Source organism: Manis pentadactyla, chromosome 2, assembly GCF_030020395.1.
Source record: "Manis pentadactyla isolate mManPen7 chromosome 2, mManPen7.hap1, whole genome shotgun sequence".
NCBI classification, from domain to species: Eukaryota; Metazoa; Chordata; class Mammalia; order Pholidota; family Manidae; genus Manis; species Manis pentadactyla.
This window is the reverse complement of record NC_080020.1, coordinates 48,701,260-48,729,092: the sequence shown is the minus strand read 5'-3', so window position 1 is coordinate 48,729,092 and position 27,833 is coordinate 48,701,260. Positions and strand designations below refer to the sequence as shown.

General features: G+C 47.8%; 1 protein-coding gene across 4 annotated transcripts; it reads left to right on the top strand.

Annotated features, from left to right (window-relative positions):
- The first annotated feature begins 8,549 nt into the window (after positions 1-8,549).
- Positions 8,550-27,131, top strand: CLTB (clathrin light chain B). Of its 4 annotated transcripts, none has more exons than XM_036884697.2 (6): positions 8,550-8,911; positions 14,050-14,096; positions 21,098-21,212; positions 21,377-21,488; positions 23,674-23,727; positions 26,691-27,131. In XM_036884697.2, the coding sequence occupies exons 1-6, from the start codon at positions 8,725-8,727 to the stop codon at positions 26,860-26,862; spliced, it is 687 nt and encodes a 228-aa protein (XP_036740592.1). In that variant the 5' UTR covers positions 8,550-8,724; the 3' UTR covers positions 26,863-27,131. The 4 variants fall into 4 exon arrangements, with proteins under 4 accessions (XP_036740592.1, XP_036740591.1, XP_036740594.1 ...); XM_036884696.2 differs by having other exon boundaries at positions 8,553-8,911; positions 21,095-21,212; XM_036884700.2 differs by lacking the exon at positions 8,550-8,911 and adding an exon at positions 13,593-13,713 and having other exon boundaries at positions 21,095-21,212.
- Positions 27,132-27,833: the final 702 nt, after the last annotated feature.

Genomic DNA, 27,833 nt, shown 5'->3' with positions numbered 1-27,833 from the left:
ATTAAGGTACCACCTGTGAGCTATAACAGGATGGTCTCTAACTAGAGCATCTCAAATCAGAAAATAAACGAAGGACCACCTCAATTTTAGGTGATGGAGAAAGAAGGCTGATATCAGGTGACCTTTAAAGCAGAGATACCTTATTGCTCTTTTAAACCCCCCATGCTCATTACATGACTTGTGAGCTGTGAACAAGTTCAAACAACACCTCAGTTGACAGGATGGGAAAGGGAGGAAAAGCAGGAGACCTATTTACAGATGGTTTAAATAACCCAGATGCATTTAAATGATCCCTTCAGTCTTAGATTTTGTCTGGTTCAGAAGAGGGGGAGCATGTTTCTCAGGGGACATAGTGTGGGTTCCACTGAATTAGGGGCTGCAGTGACCACCTGGACACTCTGGGCTCCTTCTGTCTGTGAACCAGGAAATGGAGGAGCTCCCACACTGGCAGGGTAATGCCCCCCACTGCAGTGAGGGGGCCAGATTTGCCGTTACACACAACAGCATCAGGAGTATGTCTGGAGCCCAGGGGATTCCCTGGAACATCTCTCGGTGCTTCCATACCTAATGGTTACGGCACATAAACAACTGTAACAACTACAACTTGACTAGGACAAGGCAACTCAAGGCTTCGACCCTTCAGAATTGAAAGGCTGGGTTACTCCACTGAAAAGCAATCAGGCCAACCAAAATATTAGCCAAGAGTGAGGCAATCTAGAATGAGTAGTAGAGGAAATATGTGATAGGATTATCAGGGCCTGGGGACCAGCTGCAGCTGCAGAGGGCCGTAGCTTGTTTCCCTGTCTCACTTGCCTTAAGTCTTTCCAGAGACTGTGGCTGGCTACCACATTAAAGGGAATTTTGTACATTAAAGGGATTGGGCTTGTACCACTCTTCTTGGAAGGAGTAAGGGCACTTTGTGGCCCCAGGAGTGGGGAATCCATATCATAGTAGGGATTGGATATAATGAGAATGAGCCGCACTGAGGGGCATAAGGGTGTACTGTGTCAAACACCTCTTATGTTTCACATCAGATCTTTGCAGTCTCTCGTGCCTCCAAGGCCCCTGACCACTTATTTCACTCCAGCTAGTTCTGTAGTGACCAGCTCTACGTGAATTCTGTCTAGCCACCACCATGCTGACCAACTTACCCACACACAACCCAACAGCTCCTCACCTCATACAGGTACTACAGGACTCCTATCTCCCACCCTACAGCTTGCCTATTGCTACTGAAGCATGAGATGCCACAGACCACAGCGTCCACACATGCATAACCCCAAAGTGCAGAGGAATTAATGTCCCATGGGGCAAAACCCTGACCAATAAGAGATGGGATCCACCATGTAAAAACTTCATTTCCTGCCCCATGATGAGCTATCCTGAGATGCAGTTGTTCATGTAGTCTCTCTGAGGGCAGACTGATGGGATGGAACAGTGCACTTCTTACCAAGCAGTAGCCAATGTCTTGTATTTGCCCTCCCTCTTTCTCTGCCTCAGTCCTCTGTCCCACTGTGGATAAAATGAGAGTGCCAGTGGCCAGGATTCTCACCTGGCCCTGGTTGACTAGCTAACTGCACACCTGTGGGCAATACATGGCTGCTGACTCTATATAAAGAGCTCTGCCCAGTGCTCTGCGCATGACACGGTAGCAGGGCTGCGAGGTTGCAGGAGAGCAGAGCAGAGGCTGGAGTGGTGGCAGCACCGAGGACAGAGGCCCAGAGGGCGCCTGTGCGGGATGGCTGTGCAGACAGAGGGGCCCAGAGGTAGAGACTGGCTGGCAGAGACTCGCTCTGAGTGAACGGGATTTTAGTGACTGACCTGCCACCTGGAAATAAAGTTGGGTATAACCCTTTCACCCCAAGAACGTTTTGCTGTCATTTTCTTTGGTTACATTGAATCCATAGCGAACTTGCCCGGGGCTGAAACCCACTGGCAAGACATCCACCATGCCTGATTTCCTAGGATTTCATTCTCGAGTAAAGTATAAACATGTAAGTTTTGATTCAGGCTATGTTTTCTATGGAACCTGGATTATAACACTCTATATCAATGTCTCAGCAGCAGAAAATAATAATTTCAAGTGGATTTAAAACATAGTAATTTGCCTATATAACCTTTATAGACTTCTGAGGGCCTGAATTTTCTAGACAGAAACAGGCAGTTCAGAAAGAGACACAGACATCTCAGGAAAATCGTGAAATCCCAAGATCAACAACTGTGATGGAGGCATCCTCCGTCCATGATCCCCAGGGATTCTATGCCCCATCCAGCACTTGTCAAGATGTACCAAGAATGTCAGAATCTCAGAGTGTTGTCAATTACATTTCAATAAAACCAGGGGAAAATCTATTGAATTTCTATATACTAACAGTGAATAATAATCAGAAGGTGGAAATTTTAAAGATATCATTTGCTATAGCACCAAAACCCATAAAACACTTAGATGACCAAGACCTGTACTTTGAAAGCTATAAAACATTGCTGAAATAAATAGAAGACCCATGTAAATGAAGAAATATGTCATGTTCATTTATCTGGAGAGTCAATATTGTCAGTGTCAGTTCGCCAGAAGTTGATCTATAGATTTAGGTCCTTTCTAATTAAAATCAGAACAGGTGGGTTTTTTTGGTAGAAATTGATGAGCTTATTCTAAAATGTCTATAGACATGCAAAGGATCAAAAAGAACCAAAACAATTTTGAAAAAGAAAAATAAAGGTGGAAGATATACATGATCTGGCTACAAAACTTACTTTTATCTATAGTAGTAAGTAACAGTACAGTGTAGTATTGACAAAAGGCTAGACATATAGATCAGTGTAACAAAACAGAGAATCCAGAAAAAGACTCGTATTATGGCCAATTTTTGTTCAACAAGGCTCTAAGTACTTCAGTGGAAAGTATATAGTCTTCAACAAATGAAGCTGGAATAGATGGACATCATATGAAAAAAAATAAACCTCAATCCTTATCTCACACCACATATAAAAATTATTTTGAAATAGATCATAGACCAAAGCATAAAAGCTAAAACTATTGAACTACAGAAGAAAACATTTGCAGTCTTGATATATGTAAAGGTTTTTAAAAGTCACAAAAAACATGGACCATAAAATAAAAAATTGATAAATTGGACTTCATAAAAATTAAAAAATTTTAGTTTTCTTCTGGTCTCTAGAAAGACACAGTTACAAAAATGAAATGGCAAAACATGCATTTGGAATATATATTCACAGTATATATGTTTGTTGAAGGACTTGAAACCCAGAATACATAAGCAACTCTTATAACTCAACAATAAGAAAACAATCTAATAATAAAATGGACAACAGATTTGAACACTTTGTAAAAGAAGATATGCAAATAGCTGATAAGTCCTTGAAAAAATGCTCAACAGTATTAGCTATTAGGGAAATACAAATTAAAACCATAATGATGTACCAGTACATACATAACAAGGTTATAATTAAAAAGATTAAGTGTTGGTGGTGACGGGGAGTAACAGGAAGTCTCATATTTTACTGAAAGGAATGTAAAATGGTACAACCACTTAGGAAAATAGTTTGGCAGTTCCTTATAAAATTAAACCTGCATATACCTTTCAAACAACCCAGCAGTTCTATTTCTAGATGTTTATCCAAGAAAAAGGAAAAGATGTCTGCACAAAGTTTGGGCATGAATTTTCATAGCAGCTTTATACATCAGAGCAAAAACTTAGAAACAATCTAATGTTCATCCACAGGTGAAAAGATACACAATTTATGTTATATTCATACTACAGAATTCTACACATCAGTAAAACATAGATGAATTAACAAAAAGTAATCTGTAGTAACTGAAAGCAGTGGTTCCCTGGGGCTGGAGGTTGTGTGCAACAGGAGGAGTCAACTGAGAAGGGGTACAAGATAACTTTTCAGGTAACGGATATGTTTTGTATTTTGAGTGTGTTGAGTTACATAAATATACACATTTGTCAAAAGTCATGGAATTGTACACTTAATATGGGTGTACTGTATTGATTATAAATTTTACTTCATATAGTTGATTTTCAAATGGACTTAACACACATAAATAAATGCAATTGGAGACATTGTTTAGATCCTGATTCTAACAAACCGATTGCAAAAAAAATTATAAGACAATCATGAAAACTTGAATACTGACTGAATATTTGCTGATATTGCTATCATTAAAATATTTTTATTTGTGATAACTATATCATGGCTATAGGAAAAGGGTGAAAGAAATCCTCTTTTAAAAAAGAATTTAGGGATGAATTGATATAACATGTGGAATTTGCTTAAAAAATTAAAGTATGGAGCCACAGTAGGGGTATAGATGAAACAAGTTTGGTCAAATATTGATAACTATTGGAGGCTGATGGTGGGCACATTGGTGGTTATTACTGTATCCTTGTAATTAAAATTAATTAATGTAATACATGTTATATCAATTTTGCTATTATCTCCACATTTGTATGTTTAAAATTGTCATAATAAAACAAACCTCAAGAATTTAGACGTCATATCAACCAAATGCAATGATAACCTTGTTTGGATCCTAAGTGAGAAAACTCACAATAAAAAAGATCTTTATAGGACAGTTGTGGAAACTTGAATACTGACCAGATAATGAGTAACATGAAGAAATTTAGGGGAGAAACTTCTTTCTGATGATATAAAAGTTCTGTGGTTATGTTAAAAAAAAAAGCAAAAACAATGAGGAGAAGAAACTGCAGCCACAGCAATGATCACACCTGGCACATAGATCATGGTTTCTTCATGTTCCACTCATATGTACCAGGAGTCCTCGTAGATATGGTGTATTCTTAAGTCTGGAACATTTTATTGTGCCAGAAAGTAAGAAAACACTCAGAGGTATGTGGAAATATTGGAAACACAGGAGCCAGCTTGAAGGGGCACCCACTGCCCCAATATTGGACAATTTGAGCACTAAAATAAATGATGATAGCAAAGTATTACAGCCCATTGGATAAAATAAAAGTCTGTGAATCCATGCAGACATAAATAAGAAAACAAATATTTTCCTTATAGAAGAAAACCAACTTATAAATGTGTAAAGAATGATGGTATTAGAAAATTATCATTTGGTCACTATCATTATAATACCTGAATCATGTAAAAATCGATAGGTGCTATAATGAATGAATTGGTGAAAGTTTGAGAAGTGACATAAAATTTACATAGTTTAAATATTTATTAATATAAAGGGATAAACAAATGAAAACCATGCTTATTAATTATAAAGGTAAAAAAGAGTAATTTTACAGTGGGGAAACCTGAGAGACACTACCTTAACCAAATGGTCGGGGTTAACATTACCAATACCTGGACAAGTTGACATTACGTGCCTCCTGATACAAGACATGGAGAAGAGCTTAGCATCACATCCATGCTATTCCTGCCCAAAATGTTTAACCTGAAATGAGGTTACATAATGATAAGGAAACATAAGACAACTCAAATTGAAGGATGAAGTAACTGGTATTATTTTGTAATAATCTTTAAGACATCAGTGACATGAAAAATAAAGGAGAGGAACTTTTCCAAATTAAAGGAGATAAAAAAAAGTAACAATGCAATACATAATCTGGAATTTTCTTTTCCTCTATTGTTGGGACATTTGGTGAAATCTGAGTAAGTTAATATCCTGAGTTTGATAACTATATAATGGTTATTTAAATGAATGTCCCCATTTTTTAGGAAACACACAGTGAAATATTTAGGGATGAAGAGACGTTGTATTTGCAATTTACTCCCCAACAGTATGGAAAATAGAGAGAAGAAAAAGCCATTGTGATGACATGTGATCACTTGGAGAGTCTGGGTGAGAGGCATATAGGAATTATTTGCAATTTTCTGAAAGCCTGAAATTATATCAAAATAAAAAGTTGAAAAAAAGTGAGAAGAAAAAAAAAACCTTGAAAATCAACCAATCCAAAACAAAACAAAAAAGAACTTAGTGGAAACGTAAAATGGTGCAGCCTCTGTGGAAACCAGTATGGTGGTTCCTCATCATTAAAAATAGAATTATCACATCACCTGGCAATTCCAACATAACTAAAGGAGATGAAGCAGGATCTCAAAGAGAAAGTTGTTCATAGTAGCATTATTCATATAGCTAAGTGGCAGAAGCAACCCAAATGTCTATGAATGGATGAATGGATAAAGAAAATGTGGCATATGCATCATACAATGAAACATTATTCAGCCTTAGAAAGGAAAAAATTTTGACACATGCTATAACATGTATCAGAACAGGGATGAACCTTGAGGATATTATGCTGCCTGAAAAAAGTCACAAAAAGACAAATATTGTATGATTCCACTTATGTGAGGTACCTAAAGTAGTCAGATTGATATAAAAGGAAAGCAGAATGGTGGTTATCAGGGACATTAGAGAAGGGGTATGAAGTATTGTTTAATGGGTAGAGAGTTTCTGTTTTGCAAGATAAAAAAGCTCAGGGCACCTGTTGCCCAACAATGTGAATGTACTTAAGACTATGGAACTGTACAATTAAAAAATGGTAATGGCAATAAATTTTATGTGTTTTTGCCATTACTTTTTAAAAAGCTATTTTTTTAAAAAAGCTTAAAATAGTGAATTATTTACAGATGAAATTGCATAATGTGTGGGGAGGAATAAAGGATGTAGCTGAAACAAAATTGACTATATACATGTTGGTGATACTGAGATTCAGGGGTTGTATATGGAGATTGATTCTATCATTCTTTCTCCTCTGTATGGTTGAAAATTTCCATTAAAAATATTTTTAAAAAATTCTCCACTTCAGACTTCATAAATTGAAATTTAGATTCTCTGAGATTGTTCTATAGCTTTACTCAGCTTTATTTATTGACATCTTCTGACCACTACTGAGTTTCACAATTAAATGGATTTGTGTTTAGAGAACTACAAAGATATTTAGGGAAGTGCCAAGGAATGGGAATCTCTAGAACATAGAAGTGTTAATGGTTCAAAATACAACTTTAATAATAATTTTTAATATTAGTGTAGAAAAGTAAGAGCAATGTGCAAGAGCAAGAGTGGTTGCAGAACAATCTGGACCAGTAATGCGTGTAACTTGAGCATGGAGCTAAAATCTGCCAGTGGCTAAATAAGGAAGGAACAGGAAGGAGGAAGGAGGTGGGAAGAGAGCAGTGGATTTGCACGTGTACATGTCGTGTAAAGTTGCCTGGTGTAATGACTGAAGTCTCTCGGAACCAAATAAGAACATCCTACAGAGGCCACAGTGGGCACACAGCATGTTCAACTGGTCCCTGGAGTTGACGTTTATGGCTGGTTTATTAAACTAGCAAACTTTCTAGGTCTTTCCAGCAGCTGAGCCTGCTGCTGGGGGAATAAGGAAGAGGTGTGAGAGGATGATGGAGCATGTGCTTGGACCAGGTTGTGCAGGGCCTTAAATTTCTTTTTTTTACAGTAAACATAAATGACTATATTCTCGTTATAAGGTTGAAAACTACATTGAAGTATCACTGAGGAAAAGGAAATTCCCCTTCACCCTAACTCTACTTCTTCTCTCCACACCCTAAGGGAACCACTACCCACAGCGTGGGGCTCATCTTTTCTTTCTCTTTCAGTTCACAGTCGACCTTTACGTCTCAAATCAGAAAGAGAAACTGCCGACGTCCAGATCTGATGGTGGAACTTCAGGGCTTCTGGTCCTGTGTGTAAGTGTCAGAGCACCTCGAACATGGTGCTGTGACTGGCATTTGCCGTCTGTTGGTCTCATAGATTGTAATCTCCTGACCGTCCAGGCTGGGTTTTATTGAATTTGTTGCCCTGGTGCCTGGCAAAACTCGGGCAGGAAGGGTTGGGAGACTTTGCTGAGGACAGCTGGTGGAGTGGCAGGCTGCCTGTGTAAATAACTGTAGGTCTGCTCTTCTTAGGCCGGTTTATACTTAAGGGACATTGAAGGGGTCCAGCCTCTAAGTGGGGCCCAGTCAGGTCATACAAATTTTGGGGATCTGGGCTGAAGCCATCCAGCTGAAGACAAATGTGCAAGAAATACACTGAAGCAGCACAGCCTGGTGGGAAGGCCTTGGACGTGCAGAAACGATGTCATGAAGCCGGGGTCACCTCTCTGGGCCTCATTTTCCCCCTCTTACAAACGAGGGGGCTCATAATAAAGAGATTCAAAATATCCGCCCAGCTTAGGTGAAAAAACCTTCGCAGAATAAATCAGGAACGCGGTCTGTGCAGCGACCACCCACAGGTGATCCCGAGGTCCGGGCTGCCGCCGTGGTGGTCCTGTGAGCAGTCTCTTGGCCTCTAGTCCCGGCCAGAGCCGTGCCATGCCCTGGTGTCCTGGAAATGATCTCCGCGGTTAGGGAGCACGGAGCACTGTCGCGGCCTCCGGGACCCCGCGGCGGCGCCGCCTTCCTGCTGCCGCCCTCCTGTGGCTGCTGCGAGCGACCTCCGGCCGTCCGGCGGGCCCCCTCCCTCGGCCGGTGACATCACCGCATTCCCGTCCCGGCCCCTCCCGCCTGCGGCCGCAGTGACAGGCAAGTCCGGCCTGTGGCGGAAAGGAAGTGCGGGGCCGCCGCGCCGAGCCCGTCCCCGCCGAGCCCGGCTCCCCCGGGCGGCTCGGGTGACAGCGTCGCGGCCGCCGGGCGCAGCGCCGGACAAGCTCGGGGCAGAGCCGAGCGCCAAGAGAAACCTTCCGCAGAGACGCGGGGAAAATGGCTGATGACTTTGGCTTCTTCTCCTCGTCGGAGAGCGGGGCCCCCGAGGCGGCCGAGGAGGACCCAGCGGCTGCCTTCCTAGCCCAGCAGGAGAGCGAGATCGCCGGCATAGAGAATGACGAAGGCTTCGGCGCACCTGCCGGTAGCCATGCAGGACTCTCGCAGCCGGGACCCGCGAGTGGGGGTGAGTCAGTGCAGTGGCCTGGGATCTGGGGGGGGGGCTGGGGCTTGCTTCCGGGGTACCCAGGCTGCACAGACCCGGCCTCGGGCCGTGCGGTAGAGTGAAGAGGGCCTGCCATGGCCAGCCAGGAGAAGGTCTGGGGTTGTGTCTGTGACAGGGACCTGGGGGACATGGGGAGGAATCTTCTTGGAGATCCTCACCTGAGGCCCTGCCCGGAACTGTGAATCTGGCGGCCCCCTAGACAGGAATTCGTCATGACATTTCATCCCTAGGCCAGCTGCACTACTGCCTGGCTTGAGAATCCAATACAGCTCAGCACTCAGAGTCCTTCCTGAGACTCCCTGCATGGTGGCTGTCCCAGGCTCCCAGCTAAGCCGTGCAGGTGTGGACAGAACCTCGGACCTCCGTGCCCCTCAGTCTTAGCTCCCTCCTGCACCTGGGAAAGCAGGGGACACACAGTGCTCTGAGAACTCACAAACGTTCCCTGAGGAACACCTGCCATCCTGCAGCCACTGGGCTAGGCACTTCACTTACATTCAGTCATTTCATACACATTATTAAACACATTTCAGAGATGGCAAAACTGAGGCTCAAAAGAAATGGTACACTACTGAAACTATTAAATGGTAGTATGAGGATTTAAACCTGTTTCTGTCAGACTCTAAGTCTTCTCCCCTTGACCACACTGTCTTCTATATGCCTGGCTCTGACTCAGAACCAATGTGGGGGCAAGGGCACAAAAGGTTTCAGTCAGATGTGGTCCTGCCTCCCAGGGTTTGTAACTATTAGTGGTTTTCCAAAGATGGTCCAGAGCTCTTGTGGTTAGCTTCAGGCTGAGGGTTCAGGGCCCGGTCCTTGCAATAGCATGTTTTTCAATGATGTTCCTGCTTTGGTTCTGGCTTGAAAAAACAATTTCTTAAAATATTTAGTTAAAAAATATCACCTCCGTAGGTGCACCCTAAACAGCCTGGGCTTCTTATGAATGTTGTCAGTTTGGTGAGGGTTTGTGGGCCTGTTGGAATGAGTGGTAGGTAGCTTACATATTTAAAAAAAAATGTTTATGAGTAAGGCTTATAGTCGTATTTGTATTCATTCAACATTTACCTGGGCACCTGCTGTGTGCCAGGCCCATTGGAGATACAGAAGGAAATGAGACAGTTCCTGTCGCCTGAGGAGCTTGAAGTATCTCTGTATCCCCTCAATATGAGAACTGTAACACGTCTTACAACATATAAGAACCTGGAGGCTCAGAGAGCCTGAGTATCTGGCCCAAAGTCACACAGGACTTGATGCCTGACATTCCAACTCTGGGTGCCATGCTCTTTCAAATGCTCTAGCAGACACCTTGGGAGGTGATGGGGTGTGGGGCTGAGGGGGGGTCTTTTGCTACCCAGCCAAGCCACCCATGGAGGTCTTCTGAAGCAGCAGCTCCTAGCACCTCAGTATGGATCCTCATGCATTGCAGGGAATTCCTAGGAAATGCCTGCTCACTTTCATGCACCAATATTCATTAGTCCACAAGTCTTCCTTGTGACTAACAGGTTCTTCAGTCTGGCTTGGCTTGGGGGGAGGCCCAGCTGGGAAGAGCTGATGTCAGAACCCCCTAGAAGAGAAGGGCAGGTAGAACTCAAGCTGAAGGCAGCCAGAGGCGTCTGGGAGTTGAGCAGGTTGTGGCCTCTCCCAGGATAGTGGGGCTCCAGGGGCTTATAGCCTGGTTGGGAGGTTTCCTCTTTGGCAGAGATGGGGCACAGATTCTCCCCAGACTGGAGGCAGCAGGGAGAGAAGCAGAGACATGGACCTCTGAGGGTCTTCCAGACTGACACTGGCTGAAGCTGCAAATGCTCAGCTGCTCTCTTAAGAGGTATATGGGGATCAGGGATGTATTATGGGATGGTGGCTCAGTAGGTGGCCAGACAGGATGGAACCAATCTGACCTCCTAGGCCTGGATGGTGCTGAGCAAGTAATCCTCCCCCGCCAGTGACGAGTGTCAGAAGCCTGGATTGGGTGAGAAAAAGTGCCTCGCCTGCTGGGAGCTGGGTGGAAGCTGGCTCCTGCAGCTGTTGCTGCCAGTCAACACCTCCCAATCTCATCTCATAGATGATGCCCCTGTCCTGAGTGCCCTGATGCCGGGCCCCCTGGGCCCCCTGGGGAAAGTGGTGTCTAATGTAGGCCTGAGCCTGAGCCATACCAACTCTCTCCTCTGGGGCTGGATCTGTGACCAGCCTGAGCAATGGACACTTTGTTTCCATTCATCAGCCTTGGGTAGGGCCCAGAAGGTTTACATTTTCACACCCAGATTTGTGACTGCCTAGCCTGGCTCTCTGCCCCTGACCTGTCTAGTCAGTTCCCCAGAGGCCTGTTTTCCCTGCTGGACCTCTGTATGCTCCCAGGAATATTCTGTACCCAGGAATATTCTGTACCCTGTCTGCCCCTGTTCCAAAAGGGTCAGGGATCTGGGAAGCAACACCCACAGGGTTAGCCCTGGGACTCATATCTGCTGCACTCCTGCTCTGTTGGCCTCTGACTAGGAACATATGATTATAAGTGTGCAATAGACTAATCAGAAAGCATTGTGGGAACAGAGACTCATAATTCTATGTGTGGGTGTGTGTGGATTCCCAGAGACCAAAATTTTATCTCCAGAGGAACATTCATGGGACTGAGAAACTGAGGCAGGGAGACTTTCTGAAGGCCAGGGCAGGCAACAGGCCTGTGAATGAGGGGCCTGATACTGGGACTGGTCAGGTGGGGTAGGGTAGTACAACTGCTCCAGAAAGGCCAACTGAACAGAACAACAGCATCATGAATGGACACCCCATACCATGAGGCCCTGGTAGAGGAGATGCCCCAGTGAAAGTCCCTCTTGCAGAAGATGCTGCCACCGAAACCTTATTGCCCCCACCCTGGTTAGGGACGAGGCCACCTATGAAGGAAAAGCTCGATCTGAATGAGTAAGGATGACAGCTGACATAGTTGATCAGAATCAACCACAGTTTGACTCTGAAAAAAACTGATTGTAATTTATATCAGCCAGGGGTTATTTCCAGGGGATTATGAATTACTCCCTTCAGTGCACGGGCTGAAAGCTCACTGCAGCTCACAGCTCTGTCTGCCTGGTAAAGGGATACTTGTCCATTTAGGATCATCTTGGTCAACTCCTGCAGCCTTCTGTGGCTCTTTGCTAGGAGGCATTGCAGTTTCAAAGAGGCCTTAGGCCTTGCAGATAACAGTGGATCCCAAAAGAGCAATTCAGCTTCCATTTAGCGAAGGCTTATTGCTCACCTGTTCTGTGCTAGAGGGTTTAGGAGCTGAATAGGAAACAGAGCCTGATAAGGGAGTTCATGACCCCTGGAAGGTCACAGGTAATCGCTTAAGAGGGTGGAGACTGCTTGTACAATATTCTGGGATACCCCGGGAACGGGAACTTCAGTGATTGCCTAGAGAAGTAGGGCAAGTAGTAGAGGTCTCCCGGAGGAAGTGACTTGTGACCTGGGCTTTGGGGCAGACTGCACCCAAAAGAGCATTCTACAGAGAGGGGAGCAGGAAAAGGCACTGTGCGGAGTGGTCTGTTCTGGGAAGGAGGAAACCAGAACAGGGTTTGTGGGAGGGACTGGTGAGAAATGAGGTAGGAAAATGGGCGAGGGCACCTTGTAAAGCTCCTCACATGCTAGAGTCTGAGGTTCAGTGTATTCATTCAGCAAGTATTTATTGAGCCCCTATTATGTGCCAGGCACTCTTCTGGGTGCTGGGCCTTAGCAGCAGACAGAACTAATTACCTACCCTCATGGAGGGTCTATTAAAGTGGGGAACGCAGATAATAAACACATACACACATAATTTGTGTACACAAATCAGAGAGTGGTACGTGCTATAGAAAAAATACTGCTGGGTGGGAGGGAGGGTGCCTGAGGGGTAAATGTCTGGGGTGGTCAGGGAAGGCCACTAATAAGGCAGTGTTTGAGCAGAGACTGAAGGGAGTGAGGAAGCAGCCCATGTGGAAATAGGTAGGAAGGCTTTGAGGCAGAGGGAACAGTATCTGCCGAGTCCCCAAGGCAGGAACAGCCCCTATCGGCCACTGTGGTCTGTGGGAGGTGGACTTCTTTTTATTTGTTTTTGTTACATTTTTAATCAGAGGAGTGACATAGGTGAGTGTATGCTTTGCAATATGTCAGGCCTGGCAGTTAGCGTTTGAAAGAGGGTTGGGATAGGGTGAACCTAGAGTCGGGGAGGCCTATGAGTGGCCAAAAGGCCATGCATTCATTCTTTCTCTAATGCATTTATTCATTTGTTTATTCACCAAATAGCTTCTGAGCTCCTACTAAGTCACAGGTACCATGCACAGCTCTGGGGGAGATGGTGGGGAGGAGAAAGGACCAGGGTGTGCTCCCCCAGGTGCTTGCCCCTATCAGGGCAGACAAACCAAGGTAGTAGCTGGGCAGGGGGCAGAGAACAGAGGACAACTTTGAGGGTCACTGTTGCAGCAGAAGCCTCAGGAATTTGTGACTAATCGGATGTAAGGGAAAGGGACCAGGAGGAATCTTTGCTGAGGGAAAAACAAAATCCTTCTGGGAGAGGCGGAAGGAAGAAAAAATAGGCCAGGTGCTGCCTGGTGGGGGCTGTGGTTCCTGCTCCCCAGGTGGAGCAGTTGCTCAAGGCAGCACACGGACAGGCAGAGACGTGCAGGCCCCTTTTCCTTTGGCTGTGGGACCCACCCTGAGCCTCCAGCACCGCTGCCTGCTTACCAGGCAGTCTCCACAGATAATTGGTCCATTCCCAGCTGCAGCCGAGAGTGAAATAATTTCAGGTAGGTAAGGAGCTATTTATTACTGACTTGGTGACCTTTAGCAATCACATAGCCTCTCTGAGCCTCAGTTTGAGAATCTGTTAAAATGGGCTGATAACAACTTCATTACAAGGCTCTGGTGGAAATCAAATGTGCTAATGGCTTTGAGAAGGTTTTGTGATTAGTTAAGGAATGAGCCCAAGTTATTTATGCATTCATTATGTCTGTGTGTGCCGGGGGGCTGTCAAAACACACAAGAATATATACAGAGCTCGACTTTGGACACTAATATAGGAACATTCTGTGCTTGCTATAAGCTGAGCAATGAGTAATGCCATATTCTTGTTCTCTTTCTAGCTGGTTCTGAGGACATGGGAACCACGATCAATGGAGATGTGTTTCAGGTAAGCAAGATTCTGTCTTAACAATGGTAGAGAACAAGGGCGTCTGGTAATTTATGGTCCATCATCCTTAGGATTAGTGCTTCAAGTTACTCTGTTTATTATGTCTGATGCACTGGGATGGGAACATACAGAAAGGTCTTGATGTGTTTTTTCTTGTCATGGAAGGGGATGAAGAGTAAGGACCACTAGAGATAGGGATTGATGTGGTGTGATCTCAGGCTGCCCATGGTGATGCTCAGCTTCAGGAGGTAGAGATAAAGTGGCCCACGCTGGCATAGACTGAAGGAAACACAGGGCCCTACACACCTGTGCCACTGGTGAGAGGCTGAACCAAGTGGTCATCTCTAACATTTCTGAACATTTTCATTGGGCAGGACTTTAATCCAGAGATTCCACTTCTTAGAATTTTCCCTACAGAAGCAATTGGCCAAGGATTCCCAGATCTTTGCAGAATTATTTATAATAGCAGACAAACAGGAAACAACCTAAGTGTCCAGCAGTGGGGGCCTGAGTACGTAAACTGGAAAACCATGCTGTTGATAAAAGAGGAATCAGGACTTTCTGTACTGACATGAAAAGAAGCCCACAATATATTAAGTGGAAAAGCAGCTTGCAGGATAATATGCATAATATGGCCCTATTTCTTATTTTAGAAATAGGTTTGCAGAAAATGTCTGAAAGGATGAATACCAACTGTTCACAGTGGTTAGCCCCAAGGTTGAGGGTGGTAGTGGTTAGCCCTGAGGAGGGACAAAAAGGGCTTTCACTGGATTGTTTTAAAATTTTTATAGGGATCCTATACCACACACACAAAAAACAAAAACCAAAAAACAATAAAAACACCTAGTAAGCGTATTTCTAGTTAAAGACTGCTTCTTGCCACACCCACCTAACCGCTCCCTTCATATATACACACTGGTGTAAGAGTACTGAAGGCTGAAAGGACTCAGACCACAGTTGGGATCCCCAGGACCCCACAGATGCAACAGTCCAGATGCCTCCCCTCCCCTTCCAGTACCTGGATGAGCCTCAGTTCCCTCTGGACTGGGTCAAAGCTCCTTGATGCCTGGGGCTGCAGCTTCAGGATCTCTTAAGCCCCACCCTCTAAAGAAGCTGGCCTCCCAAATCCTCAGTGGGGAATAAACAATGCTTTCTTATGTAAGAGGGATGGGCTGGTACCTAACACAGGGAAACTGGCCAAGTTCAGTCCTGTTTCTGGAAAATTACTCAATTCTTAGCAAACTAGAAAAGTCAGTCACTAGGACTATAGGAACATCATGTCTCCTCATGCCTGAGAGCACCAAATAAGCAGCATTTACTCTTTATAGTTTGGTAGATCACTAAGACTCAGGCTGCCCCTGCCCTGGGCATGCTCAAAAGGACCTTGCTTGACCCAAAAGATCTGTGTCCCTAAAGTGGACCTGGAGCTGGAGATAAACTTGGAACCACAGAAGTACCTAGAACACTAGGAGCACGATAATTTTTCCTTTCTAGAAATTAGGATCTTGAGGCTTTCTCCCTCCCTGACACCTTTCTTTGTATTTCATGGATGTAAAGAACCCGGGGTCTCCTTCCCAATCTCAGCAGGAACTCTTATCACATTGCTACTAATAATTTGTAAATCATCATTTCACATCCCTGCCATCCTAGAGTTCTTGCAGGCAGGGAAGGGGTCACAGATGAGGCGAGTCACTCAGAAGCTCAGCACCAAAGCTCAGGTTCTCCTAGATCTCCTGCGGCTGATCTGAGGCCCTTTGTACCACCCCCTCAGGGCTGAGGCTGGCTGTCCACAGAAGCCGAGTCACTGGTGGAAAGACCCTGCAGACTTTCCTCAGGATGGAGCATAAAAAAGGTGGCTTGTGCTGCAGGGGCAGAAGAAGCCTTGCTCGTGTGTGTCCAACACTTTCAAGGGGACTGGGCCAGAGCTTTCTTGTGCATTTCTTATTCTTTTCTGGAAGCCTGTGGGCCAGGAGGTTGTCCAGCTGCTAATCTAATCCCCAAAAAGGCCTAAGGATGAGCCCACTCACACCTATACCAGGTCCGTCTGGCACTGCTAGGTGCAGAGATAGAGGCCCCTGTAGGACTTCCCCCTCCTGCGCAAACTCCCTTCCCATGTGCACTGCCATCATCCCCCTTTGAGCTACTTAGAGGAATCAACAGCTCAGCTCAGCTTAGCTTTTGTTGGTCGATCCCAAAGATGGATATGCCTCATCCTCCTGACTGTCGCTGATGTCACAGCATATGTTCGGCAAGTTGGCCCACGGAGGCTCTCATGGTGGTGTCCAGCACAGAGGTCCATCAGGAGAGGGGTGACAGGGAGCTGGACCAAGAAAAGCCTGTCACTGACTGTAGCCTCCTGCCTTTTGGTCCTAGCCATTCCCGATCCCTTCCCTGTGGAGCTTGGGAGGGGCTCAGAGCATTCCTGCAGCCACTGGTGAGCCCTCCTGGGCTGCCAGCCCTCCTGGCAGCTGACCCCACTTGGTCACCGAGACTCTTAAGTGACTAAAGAGAAGTCCTGCTGTGGCCCACAAGCACAGTGCTCACTGGCAGGGCAGAAAAATAAGTCCAGAGTGTCCAGAGAAGAGGAGTTGGCAAACTGCTTTTCAGGATTTAGCATGCCGGCTACACCACTGTGCTCTTCCTGGTCATGGGGCAATGCAGGCTGGCATGCATGGGGCCTGCCACACAGCAGCAGTGAGCCACACAGACTACCAGCCCTCACATATCCTCATCCAGTACAGCCTCTAGGGGCTCCACGCAGTTATCACATTTGGATCCCACTTTACACCCTGAATGGGATGTTGTCACTGCCATTTCACAGGTGATGAAGCCCAAGGGAGCCCAGGGAAGGTGCTTCTCAAAGGTCATACATCCAGTGATGGCAGGAGAGGACTTAAAGCCCAGTCCCTCTCATGCTGTGTCCCAGGCTGTTCCTGTGCCCTCTACATCGCTCTGCAGGCTGCCACATGTCCGTTCATTTAGACTACTCACATTCTCGGAGTGCCACGCACTTTATTTGGGGTGGTGGCTGCAGAGGCAAATCCAACATGTGTTTGTTCTCAAAGAGCTCACTCCAAATAGAAGACAGTGACCGGGAACAAAGTGATGGGGTGCAGGGTGGTAGAGGCTCAGGTATAAGGGTAGTATTGAGAGCTAGGAGTCTGCGTTCTTACCATATGTCAGGCACCACCTAAGAGCTTTACTTGTATTAATTAACTAATTTCATCCTCCCAGCACCCCTACACGTAAGTTCTGTCATTATCCCTGTTTTACAGACCAGGAGGAGGACACACAGGGAGGTTTACTAGCCTACTTCAGTTACACAGCAGGGAAAAGCTGGGACTTTAATAAGTCTCAGGCACCAGAGCCTGCACTGAATTCAGGGAGTGCAACAGGGATGCTGAGTGTGGGCTTTGAGGCTGCCCAGGGGGATGTGGGTGGTCCTGGCTAAGGGGAAAGCAGTACAAAAGCACAGAAGGTAAGATATTCAGTCCAGGGTTTGCCTGGAGACCGAGGCCTGCTGCAGAGAAGGGTGTGCTGGGAGATCCCAGAGGCCAAAGCTGCAGGACCAGTGCACTGCAGGCCGGAACGATACCCGCCCCCGGCCTCTGTCCCCCCACCCGCCCTGCCCATTCCCAGCTAGTGAGTGTTAGTGGACTGTCCTGCTGGTGGGTAAGTGGGGGAGGCAGGCCTAGCTTGGCCATTCTTCACCCCCTGGGCCTGGTACAGCCACCTCTGGGACAATGCGCTTGAGGCATACTGAACAGTGCCCCTGGATGAGGGGTGCAGCTGCTCTAGGGGCTGAGAGAAGCACCCAGAGGACTCAGAGTGGCTCTTCAAGGCTGCCTCCATACCCACACTGGGTGCTGTGGTGGACTGCTACAGAAGAGTTTGGATGGAGTCATACCTGGGCTTTGTTTCTGACCTTTCCCAGCTGGACGATGATCTTGGACATCACTTAACTGCTCTGTTGAATGGGTAGAGGCCCTGCCCTGCTGCCCTCACAGGGCTGCTGAGAAAAGTGCTCTGCAGCCTGGGAAGCTTCTTATAAATTCCTGACCTAACCACCTAGTGAGCTAAGGGGTGGTCATGTGTAGGTATGAGGGGTATGGGGGCTAGGGGGAGGCACGTGGGGCACTGGGAGGAGCCAGGCAGTCTCTAATCTTGGGAAAATAGACAAAAGCATACAAATCACATGATACAGAAGTGACTTTGGTGTCTATTGGCTAATGTAGCCAGTATGTTCACACCCAAGAGTTCAGTTTGAATCCCAGCTCTGCCAGTTCCCTGTTGGGTGACCTTGGGACTCTGGAGCTAGAGTCTCCCTACCTGGAGAACAAGGATAATAAAATCCACCAGATAGGGTTGTAACCGTCAAAGAGAACTGTTTAATTGCAAGTTCTCTGAAGGTTTTAAGGCTGTATCATCTGGGAGTCTCAATTTTAGGGTAGCCTTTATGGAGATGGCAAGCCCTGAAGGACACCTGCCAGATGAGACTCGGGCTCCGAGGACTCTTCTCCAGCCCACTTCTCCCACCCCATCTCCCCCCACACCTGGTAGCATCTCTGCACTCAGAATTTCCCAAAGGCACTGGTCCCACGTGATCCTTACACTGCCACTCTTGGTCTGACATGCCCTTTCCCCATCTCTTCCATCTTGCTCTGCCCTCAGGCCACCATGGTTATGCCCTCCTGTGGGCCCCTCTTTACCTGGCCTTCTTGTGTTATAGCATGTACCCCAGCCGTGGTCCTCATTTGTGAGGGACTCCCCCTGCCAAGCCTCCAGGTGACAGGCTATCTTGTTCTTCCCTGTCCCCAAGCCTGAACATCTGTTGATTCATTCGTTCAATAAATGTTCTAGGAATCCTCCTCCAGCCAGGCCCTCCCTGTTGTAGTTACTGTACAGAGACAAGTAGTCTGTCCTCCTGGAGCTCATTTACTTGGGGAAGGAGAGGAGACAGCAAACCTGTAAACAAACAAGCTATTTTAGATAGTGCTAAGGGCCAAGAAGAAATAAAATATAGCATCTGCATAAACAAATACACACAAAGTAACTACAGTTGTCTGCAGACGGGACTTCTGTAGGATTGCGCAAGGCTTCTGGGAGCCTGGCCTCAGGACAGGACTGTTTCTAGAAGGGGACAGAGTGGGGCTCCCTCAGCATTAGTCGATCAACTTGTGTTCTCCAAATGAGGGCCCTGGAAGGCCCCCTCGGGAAGTCGTGAGAGACTCTAAATTGAAGTGTAATGCTGTGCAGGAGAGAGGAATAGGGTGGTGACTGCCCCACCCAAAGGTGGCCCTGAGCCGAGGTGCTAGGCTGTATCACTCCACCCTGGGCCTGCCCTTCCCTCCCCCCCCTCCCCCCCACAGACAGCTGGAGACTGCAGCCCTGATGTTCCATCTGTCTGCTCCTTTACCCGGGCCACCCACATCCCTCTGGGCAAATGCTTTCCCAGCACCTCCTCTGACCTGGACACTTGCTGGCTCTCAGATCTTCATCCATGCAGCCCCTGCTTACTGAGCACCGATCTGTGCTGAGGAAAGTGGGGAGCACTTCAGTACTGTTTGATGGGTGCTTGAAGGAGGCACACAGGGAGCATTGAAAGGATGGAATATAGGGGTTCAGAGGCTTTAAGCAAGGTCCTGCTCTGCCCTCTGGGAGCTTGTGGTCCAGTGGGGAGACTCACGCAAAAGGTGAAAGTGTGACAGCACAGAGAGGAAGGGGTGTGAAATCTGCCTTGGCGAGGGGAAGAGATCCCAGAGCTGATGACTTTTGAATTAGAAACTGGTGGGATAGAACAAGATTCCATCAACTGGAGAAGGGAGGGGAGGCAATTGCAGGTTGCAGCACAGAGACAAAGGCGGGGTGACAGGATGTGTGGGATGAGTGCAGACAGGAATGTGTTGGGCGTGCAGAATGCCAGAGGGAGAGTGGCAGGAGATGGGGCTGGATCCAAAAGGTCTCTGGCTTTGTGAGACTGGGGGAGCCACATCACTGCTGGGCTGAGCTTTCCAACCCCAGCTCTTTGGTCCCCAGCTCTGGCAGGCAGCTTGGAGAAGTGGGCAGAGCCCCAGCCTGGGAGTCAGAAGCCTGAACTCTGGTCCTGACTCTGCCATCTCCTGGCCTCAGTTTCCTCCCCTATACAATGGGAATGAATAATAGTAATAATTCTAGCTACAATTCAGTTGAGCCACCACTCCATGCTAGGCACTCTTCTAAAGGTCTTACAAATATTGTTGCATCAAATCTTCACAACAGTTCTTAGAGGTAGTTCTATTATAATTCCCATTTTCAAATGAGAAAACTGAGGCCCAGGAGAGATGGCGAGGCTCAGCAACTTGCCCCGGCTACATACATCTGGTAATCAGGAGAAGTGGCTGCAGAGTCCACGTTCTTCACCACTTCATGTCTCAGCCATGGCCATCCTGCCTATCTCAGGGCTGCTTGTTCACTCAACAAATAGTTCTTATATTTGCTAAGTGCCAGGCACTGTGTTGGCTTCTGAGGACACAGCAGTGAACAGGACAGACAAGGTCCCTGCTATCACAGAGGTGACATTCTGATAAAGGAGACAGATGAGTAAAAATATTCTAAAGTGGTTGTTTCCGACTATATGTTTTTGGATAAAATAAACTGTAATAGAGTGACGCTAATGATAGTTACACAGGGGTCTCACCATACCAAGATTTGTTCAACATTCTTTACATGTTTTAACTCATTTTAACCTTACATCAACCCTAAGGAGTGAGTATTGTTATTTAGCCCATTTTTATGGTGAGGAAAGTGAGACACAGAGAGGTTGAATAACTTGCCCAGGGCCAAACAGGGGGAAGAGTTGCTGGTAAGGGGCACTAAAAAAGCAGGGTATAGTCACAGGAGATCGTGGGTGTGAGGCCGTTGAGGCATCCAGATGTGAGGGGCTGTCCTGGTACTTGGGCAGCAGAAGACAGGGGGGCAGGTAGATGGGTTGGGTACCTGCAGTGTATTTTGTGTCCTAGGAGGCTAACGGTCCAGCTGACGGCTACGCTGCTATCGCCCAGGCGGACAGACTGACCCAGGAACCCGAGAGCATTCGCAAATGGAGGGAGGAGCAGAGGAAACGGCTGCAGGAGCTGGGTGAGGGTGGGGCTCGGGCTGGGAGGGGGACGGAGGTCTTAGGGTGTACATGCCCTGCACTGCGTTAATGTGAGGGCTGGGTGAGGGTGGGCCCTGGGGCTGCCTGCAGGGGCAGAGGGGAGAAGCAGCGAGGAGCTGTGCTCATTTTCCTGTTGGGGTCACAGATGCTGCCTCCAAGGTGACAGAACAGGAGTGGCGGGAGAAGGCCAAGAAGGACCTGGAGGAATGGAACCTGCGCCAGAGTGAACAAGTTGAGAAAAACAAGATCAACAACCGGTGAGAGGGTTGTGGGGACATGAGGGGACTGTGGGGATATGAGAGGAGCTCTGGGGACAGGGAGAGGAGTTATGGTATAGGGGACTCTCTTGAGGGTGGTGATTTGGTGTCAGGAACAGAGAGGAAGGTGAAGCTGAAGCCCTCAGGGTTGCTCCTGGAGTTGCCTGTGGAGTTTGGAGCCCTCCAGAGCTGGTTCCCTGCTGAGCTCTCATCTCCTCTCCATGCCAGAGAGGAGCAAGTTCTGCAGTCAGCAGAGGAGGGCCCAGGGTCCTAGTGTTGGGGAGGAAGAAATTTCCTCTATCCCTCAAGGTTCTTCTAGCAGGTCTAAGAATCAAATTAACATGAGACAGATTAAGAGGACAAAACCCCCAAAGTTTAATGATGTACATATGGGAAAGCCTTAGACATGTTTCCAAAGACAGCAGGGAGAATGAGGTATATATGTCATTCTGAACCTAGGAGAAGTGGGCAGGGGTCTGAAATGTCAAATGAAATTCACAGGAATAGGAAAAGCGTAAACGTTTGGTAAGCAAAGTACTTGATGGCCACACAAAACAACAGGACACAAACATTTTAACAGACATAGTCGTATTCCTTCCTGTCTGTCACCCCTAGTTTACATTATAATATAGCTGTCTAAGGTGAGAGCTCTCCTCCTGGACTGGTTCCTCCATCTAAATTCTTTTTATGTAGTTGAGTGGGGAGGGGAAAAGGTCCAGTGGCTTCCTGAGTCTTTTGGGCTTTGATGGTTTTCAGCTCAAAATAATCTGCATGTCACAAGGGCACATGTTGGGGCAGCCTGCCCTTGGTTCCTTCAGTGCAATGGAAACCAGACTGTCCTGGGCTCCAGTGGCCAGCAGCTAGTATCACAGAGCACAGGACTGGCTGGAAGTAAACTAACCGGGCACAGGATTTTATTGCTTGTAGAAGTGACAATGTGTCAACCCAGAGTGGCTAAAGAATAAGAGGGAATTTATGGCCTGTATCACTGAAGACCAGGAACTGGACTGCTGGCACAGGTGCTTGGGGGCTCAAAGAGATGATCAGCCCTCATTTTTACAGTCTCTCAACTGCTTTCCTCTGTGTTCCTGGGATGAGGGCAAAGATGGCTGCCAGCAGCTCCGGGCTACTGCTGTTCTCTTGGCAACCTCAGTGCAAATAGCATCTTCCTCCTAATAGCTCCAGTTGAAGTCCTCAACCTGACTGTCATTGGCCTGGAGTGGGTCATGTGCCCATCCCAGGCCCAGTGACTCTACCAGTGGGAGGGACTCTCCAGTGGACCCAGCCTAGGTGATAGTTCCATTCCATGGGTTGTGCATGGGGTTGGTCCCATCCAAACTGGATTGAAGTGGGGACAGCTTGATCCTGCAAAGGGACAACCAGGTGCCTTTCCTGGAAGAAGAGGGATGGATGCTGGGCAGGCAAAGACAGCAGATGCCCACCAGAGAACACCATTTCTGAGATGCTGCCAAGCAGCCCTGCCTTTGAGGTACCAGGCCTGCTAAAAAAAAAGGAGAGGCCGGCTCTGGGAGCAGTCACATCTTTATTCAAGAAGCTGCTGCGTGCAAGGCAGAGATGAGACAGAGATGAGAAGGTCCTAGTCTGCATCCTCAAGGAGCTCAGAGGAGAGAAACACACATATACAGCTGAACTCAACAGTAGGGCCCTCTGCAGGAGGCCACGCAAGTAAGGGATGTGAGGGGTGGGTGTGTGACACCTCCATGTTGTGGGACTTGGGCTTTAGAGGATAACCAGAGTTCATCATGAGGAAGAGGGCAGGGGGTGGGGGAAGGTAATCTAGATGGGGAACAGCATGGTATGAAAGAAAGGACTTTGTGCTTGAGCCCCGGGGCATGGTAGTGGTGGGAGAGAATGCAGGAATGAAGGGGCACACGTGCAGGACCTCAAATGACAGGGCTGCGCAGACAGGGGTGGTGGGGAGCCAATAAAAGTTTGTGACCAGGAAGAGTAATATGCTCAGGGCTAAGATGTGGAAGAGGCACTAGGGCATGTGGGAGATCCGCTCTCCTCTCTGGGCTGTGGAGGGCTGCTGAGACTTCCGTACTGTGCTTCCTAACTCTTCTCTAGCTGTAGGAGCTAACGCTATCTCTCTTTCTCTTTAATCCTCTGCCTGTCCGTCTGTCTGGCCATCCCGTCTTCCCCCACCTAACCCCATTCCCTCAAGGATCGCTGACAAAGCATTCTACCAGCAGCCAGATGCTGATATCATCGGCTACGTGTACGTGCCTCCTCTGCTTCTCTGTGGGGCAAGTGGAAGAGGGAGAGGGCCCCTGCGGGCGGCTGGCAGTGTCTTGAGTCTCCAGCTCGTGGGATATAAATGGGTGTGGTTGGGCCCGGGGCAATAATCAGAGTACACACGCAAACCCCCAGGGCAGGTACAGGCACCAACCTTCACCTCCATCCCCTTAGCAAAGGTCTATTGAGGTTTACTCTGCCTGCAGGCAGCTTTGCTAAATCTAGGCAGAAAAAAGAAAAGAAAATGCCCCAGTGGGAGGGGCAAATGGCAACGCAGCCCCACTCCCTCCCTCTGAGATGCCTCTTGCTGGTGGGAGGTGGGGTGAAGGAGTCATTTATTGGCCAAAACAACCATCAAGTGCCAGATGCAGAAAGAAGAAATGCTTCTATGCACACACCCACCCCTCCTCCTGGCTCAAGTACACTGCTCCCTGTTAGCATGTCAGCCCCAGTTTGGCCATGAACGCCTGCCCAAACAGCTCTCACGTTTTCCTGGCCTGGGGTCTAGTTGGGACTGTGACTTATCCAGACCTGAGGTGAAAGACGTTTCTTCTCATGCTGCCGCAACTGATTGGTAGTGACTGCCTGGTGGGTGTGTTAGGGATTTTGAAGCCAAAGGAAAAAATGCAGTGATGAATGTGTGATGTCTGCTGTGTGTGTGTGCCGAGGGCTTGCTGCTCCTCACTCTGGGCACACCCTTGGCAGGCCTCTGATGCTGTCTGGGCTAACCCTTCTCTCACAGAGCACAGGATACACCAAAGTAACAGCCTTCTGCTCCCTCCTGTCCAACTCTCCCATCTGCCCAATACTTACTGGGACTTGCCCAGTGTCAGTCTGTGGTCAGACAGGAATGACATACATGGTCCTTCCCCAGCAAGTTGCTTGTGGCTGGCAGTGTGTCGTAAGAACCGCATGGAAGGACACAGAGTTCTGGGAGCCACCCTCTGCTGGGGAAGCCAGGGCAGGCTTCAGAGATGCGGGACCTCGGCTGGACCTTAAAGTGTGAGCAGGAATGTGCTGGGTGGGGAGGGTGAGAGGAGAAGGGCATCCTAGGTGGGAGAAACAGCTGAGGCAAAGGCAGTGGGACAGGAAATGCCTCTCTGCCTGCAGCACCTGGGCGTAGGAATGGGTGGGAGCTGAGGCTGGAAGATAGTCAGCTTGGGGCCAGTTGCCAAATGCCTGTTGTGTCAGGTTAAGAAGCTCACACTTGAGCCTGAAGACAATGGGGATCCAGCCACTGGTTTCTAGTGGGAGAGAAGGGATGGCAGAGAGGCATCAGTGCTGGGGAGTAATACCACAGGGGGTTCAGTGCACCTGTCACGTCCGAGCAAACGGCCCAAGGAGCACCTGAGGGAGTCCTGACAAGAGGGAGAGTCTAGACCAGTGCTTCTCAGATTTTCCTGTGGCTGTGAGTTACCAGGGCATCTTGTTAAAATGGAGATTCTGATTCAGTAGGACTGAGGTGATTCTGCATTTCTGAGAAGCTCCAAGGTGCAGTTGCTGCTGGACCATGCCCCCCAAGGCTGGAGGGATCCCTCTTGACATGGGAGGGGCAGCTCTTGAGACAGCATCCCTCTGCCCCACTGGCTGTCCAACTCTACACAGCACTTTACATTTTCCCAAGGCTGCACACGCCTACCACTTTGTAGATTCTCAGGCCAGTGAGATCACGAGCGTGGAAGCTCGGATCCTGCCTTTTCAGGTTAGGAAAGGAGCACACAGCAGGTCAGCAAAATCACTGGGGAGGGGCTGGCACCTAATTCAGGGCCAAGTCCTCCTCGGCACAGCCTGTGGGGATCACCTGGAGAGTAGCTCCAGGCCATCAGTCAGTGCCTGGCATGTGGCCGAGCTGGTCCTGCTTGAGATGCAGAGGGGGCGTTCCAGGGACCTTGCTGGCTGGCTAAACAGGACACAGACCAAGTCCTCTCGACCTGAGAGCCCTTTATAGTCTTTCACTTTATGATGCCCATGTTTAGTTTTGTCCACTAAGCTGTATTTATTAGACTTTGTTTCTCCATTGTTCCTTAATCAGTAGTTTCTATATAATTGTCAGCCAGACCTTCTGATGAAGAAACCACCAGTTTTCACTATAATGTGATTCCAACCATAAGCAAAGACTCCAATGGAGAATACCCCAGGCTGTGAGTCCACAGAGATCATAGTCATTCTGGACTGAAAAGAACTCTGCAGTCAGATATGCTTGGGGTGCGGCAGATTCTGTCTCCATCATGTCCTCCAACACGGAGGTTTGTGATGCACATTAGTACATTAAAGGCTTTGAAAATCTTGCTTTGAAGATCTGTTTAACTGAGTTTTCTATATGCTTTTGACTGCAACCCTTTTCTGGAGAACACTTATAGGGTCCACAGAACATTGGGACAATGTTGAACCTGGTATTTAGTTAGTTAGGTGGTTAGTCTATGTCCTCTCTGCCAACATTTTGGAAATGTTCAAATAGCTGAGGTACGCCATTAGTTCCTCCAAAGGCCTTTAGGAGTCAGGACCCCCAGGTTGGCAACTCCTGATGAACAGAGAGTGCATAAGCTGGGGTATAGGTGGGGAGGGGGAGGAGGCTATTTAGCTGGGCTATTGAGCTATTTCACTTCATTAAGTGAAAGACAAAAAGGGAAGATCTTTTTGAGGTGAGGCTTGAAGTCAGATCTGAATGATAAGAAGCAACAAGCATTGAGCACTTCTGGGGGATGAACATTCCAGCAAGAGGTGGCAGCAAGTGCAAAGGCCCTGAGGCAGGACCAAGCTAGGCTTCCTCCAAGGCAAGGATGTTCCTGGGAGCCTGAGGTCAGAGGGTACAGGGCTGGGGAGGAGACCTCTGGACAAAGCACACCAGAGGAGGCTGGGCAAAGCAGCTTTGCTCAATTGGAGCAGAACATCACTGATTCAGGGGAAAGCCAGGTGGCTATAAAACTGTCCTTTCTCCACATGCAGGGCATCTGAGGAGGCTTTTGTGAAGGAATCCAAGGAGGAGACCCCAGGCACAGAGTGGGAGAAGGTGGCCCAGCTGTGTGACTTCAACCCCAAAAGCAGCAAGCAATGCAAAGATGTGTCCCGCCTGCGCTCGGTGCTCATGTCCCTGAAGCAGACACCACTGTCCCGCTAGGTGCCTGCCACAAGCATGGCCACAAAGCATGGGTCAGGCCCAGGCAGAGGAGCAGCAGCTGCTTTGGCCAGGGGGAAATACACAGCCTATTCCATTCCTCCCCATGTCCTAGGGCTGGGAAGGGGAACCCTCACCCCTCTCACCCCTTACTTCCTCCTGGCCCTATGGCCCAGCCCCTCATACCTCCTTTTAGTCCACAAAATTGTGATTGTCCCCCCTGATGTTTTTTTTTTTTTTTTCTTGGCTTAAAGGGTGTGTTGGTAACTCTTTTTACACTTATTATCATTCTCATTTCTCTGGAAGCCACAACTGGTGTCAGGGCTCAGTTTGTGCTTAGGATGTTCCCAGCTTCATGGCCTTAAGAGAAGGTGAGACTATTACCCGGAAACGCAGGCACTCCCAGCTGGAAGTGGGTGACCCAGCTTGTCTCTGTTTGCTGCCTCCACCCCCAGGAGAAAAGACAACCTCTCACAGAATGCTTGTGCTACTTGAATCTTTCTGATCCTTCAACAAGTCTGTGAGATAGGGATTCTGTTGTTCTCAGAGGTTCCTGGTGGTAGCTCCAAGGCCTGGGTGAGAAACTGGTGAAGGTAGCTTCCTCCGGGCCACTTTCCTTGGGATCACCTGGTATCCTTTGGATGTGGAAAGCCCAGTGCTCTCCCTCCTTTAGCTGTGCCCTGCTATGGATTTGGGACAAAAATCAGTGACCACATCTTCTTCCCTTTCAGTAGAGGTTGCAAACAGGTTACATCCAAGCCATTGTGACTTGTGCAGTATTTTAAAAAGATTTGAATAATTGCTAACTATTAGTTTCCTAGAGCTTCTATAACAAAGTACTACAGTGTCTTGCTTAGAACAACAGAAATGTATTATCTCACTATTCTGGAGGTCAGAAGTCAAGTTAAGGTGTCTACAGAGCCATGGTCCTTCTGAAGGCACTAGGGAAGGATCTGTTGCAAGCTTTTCACCTA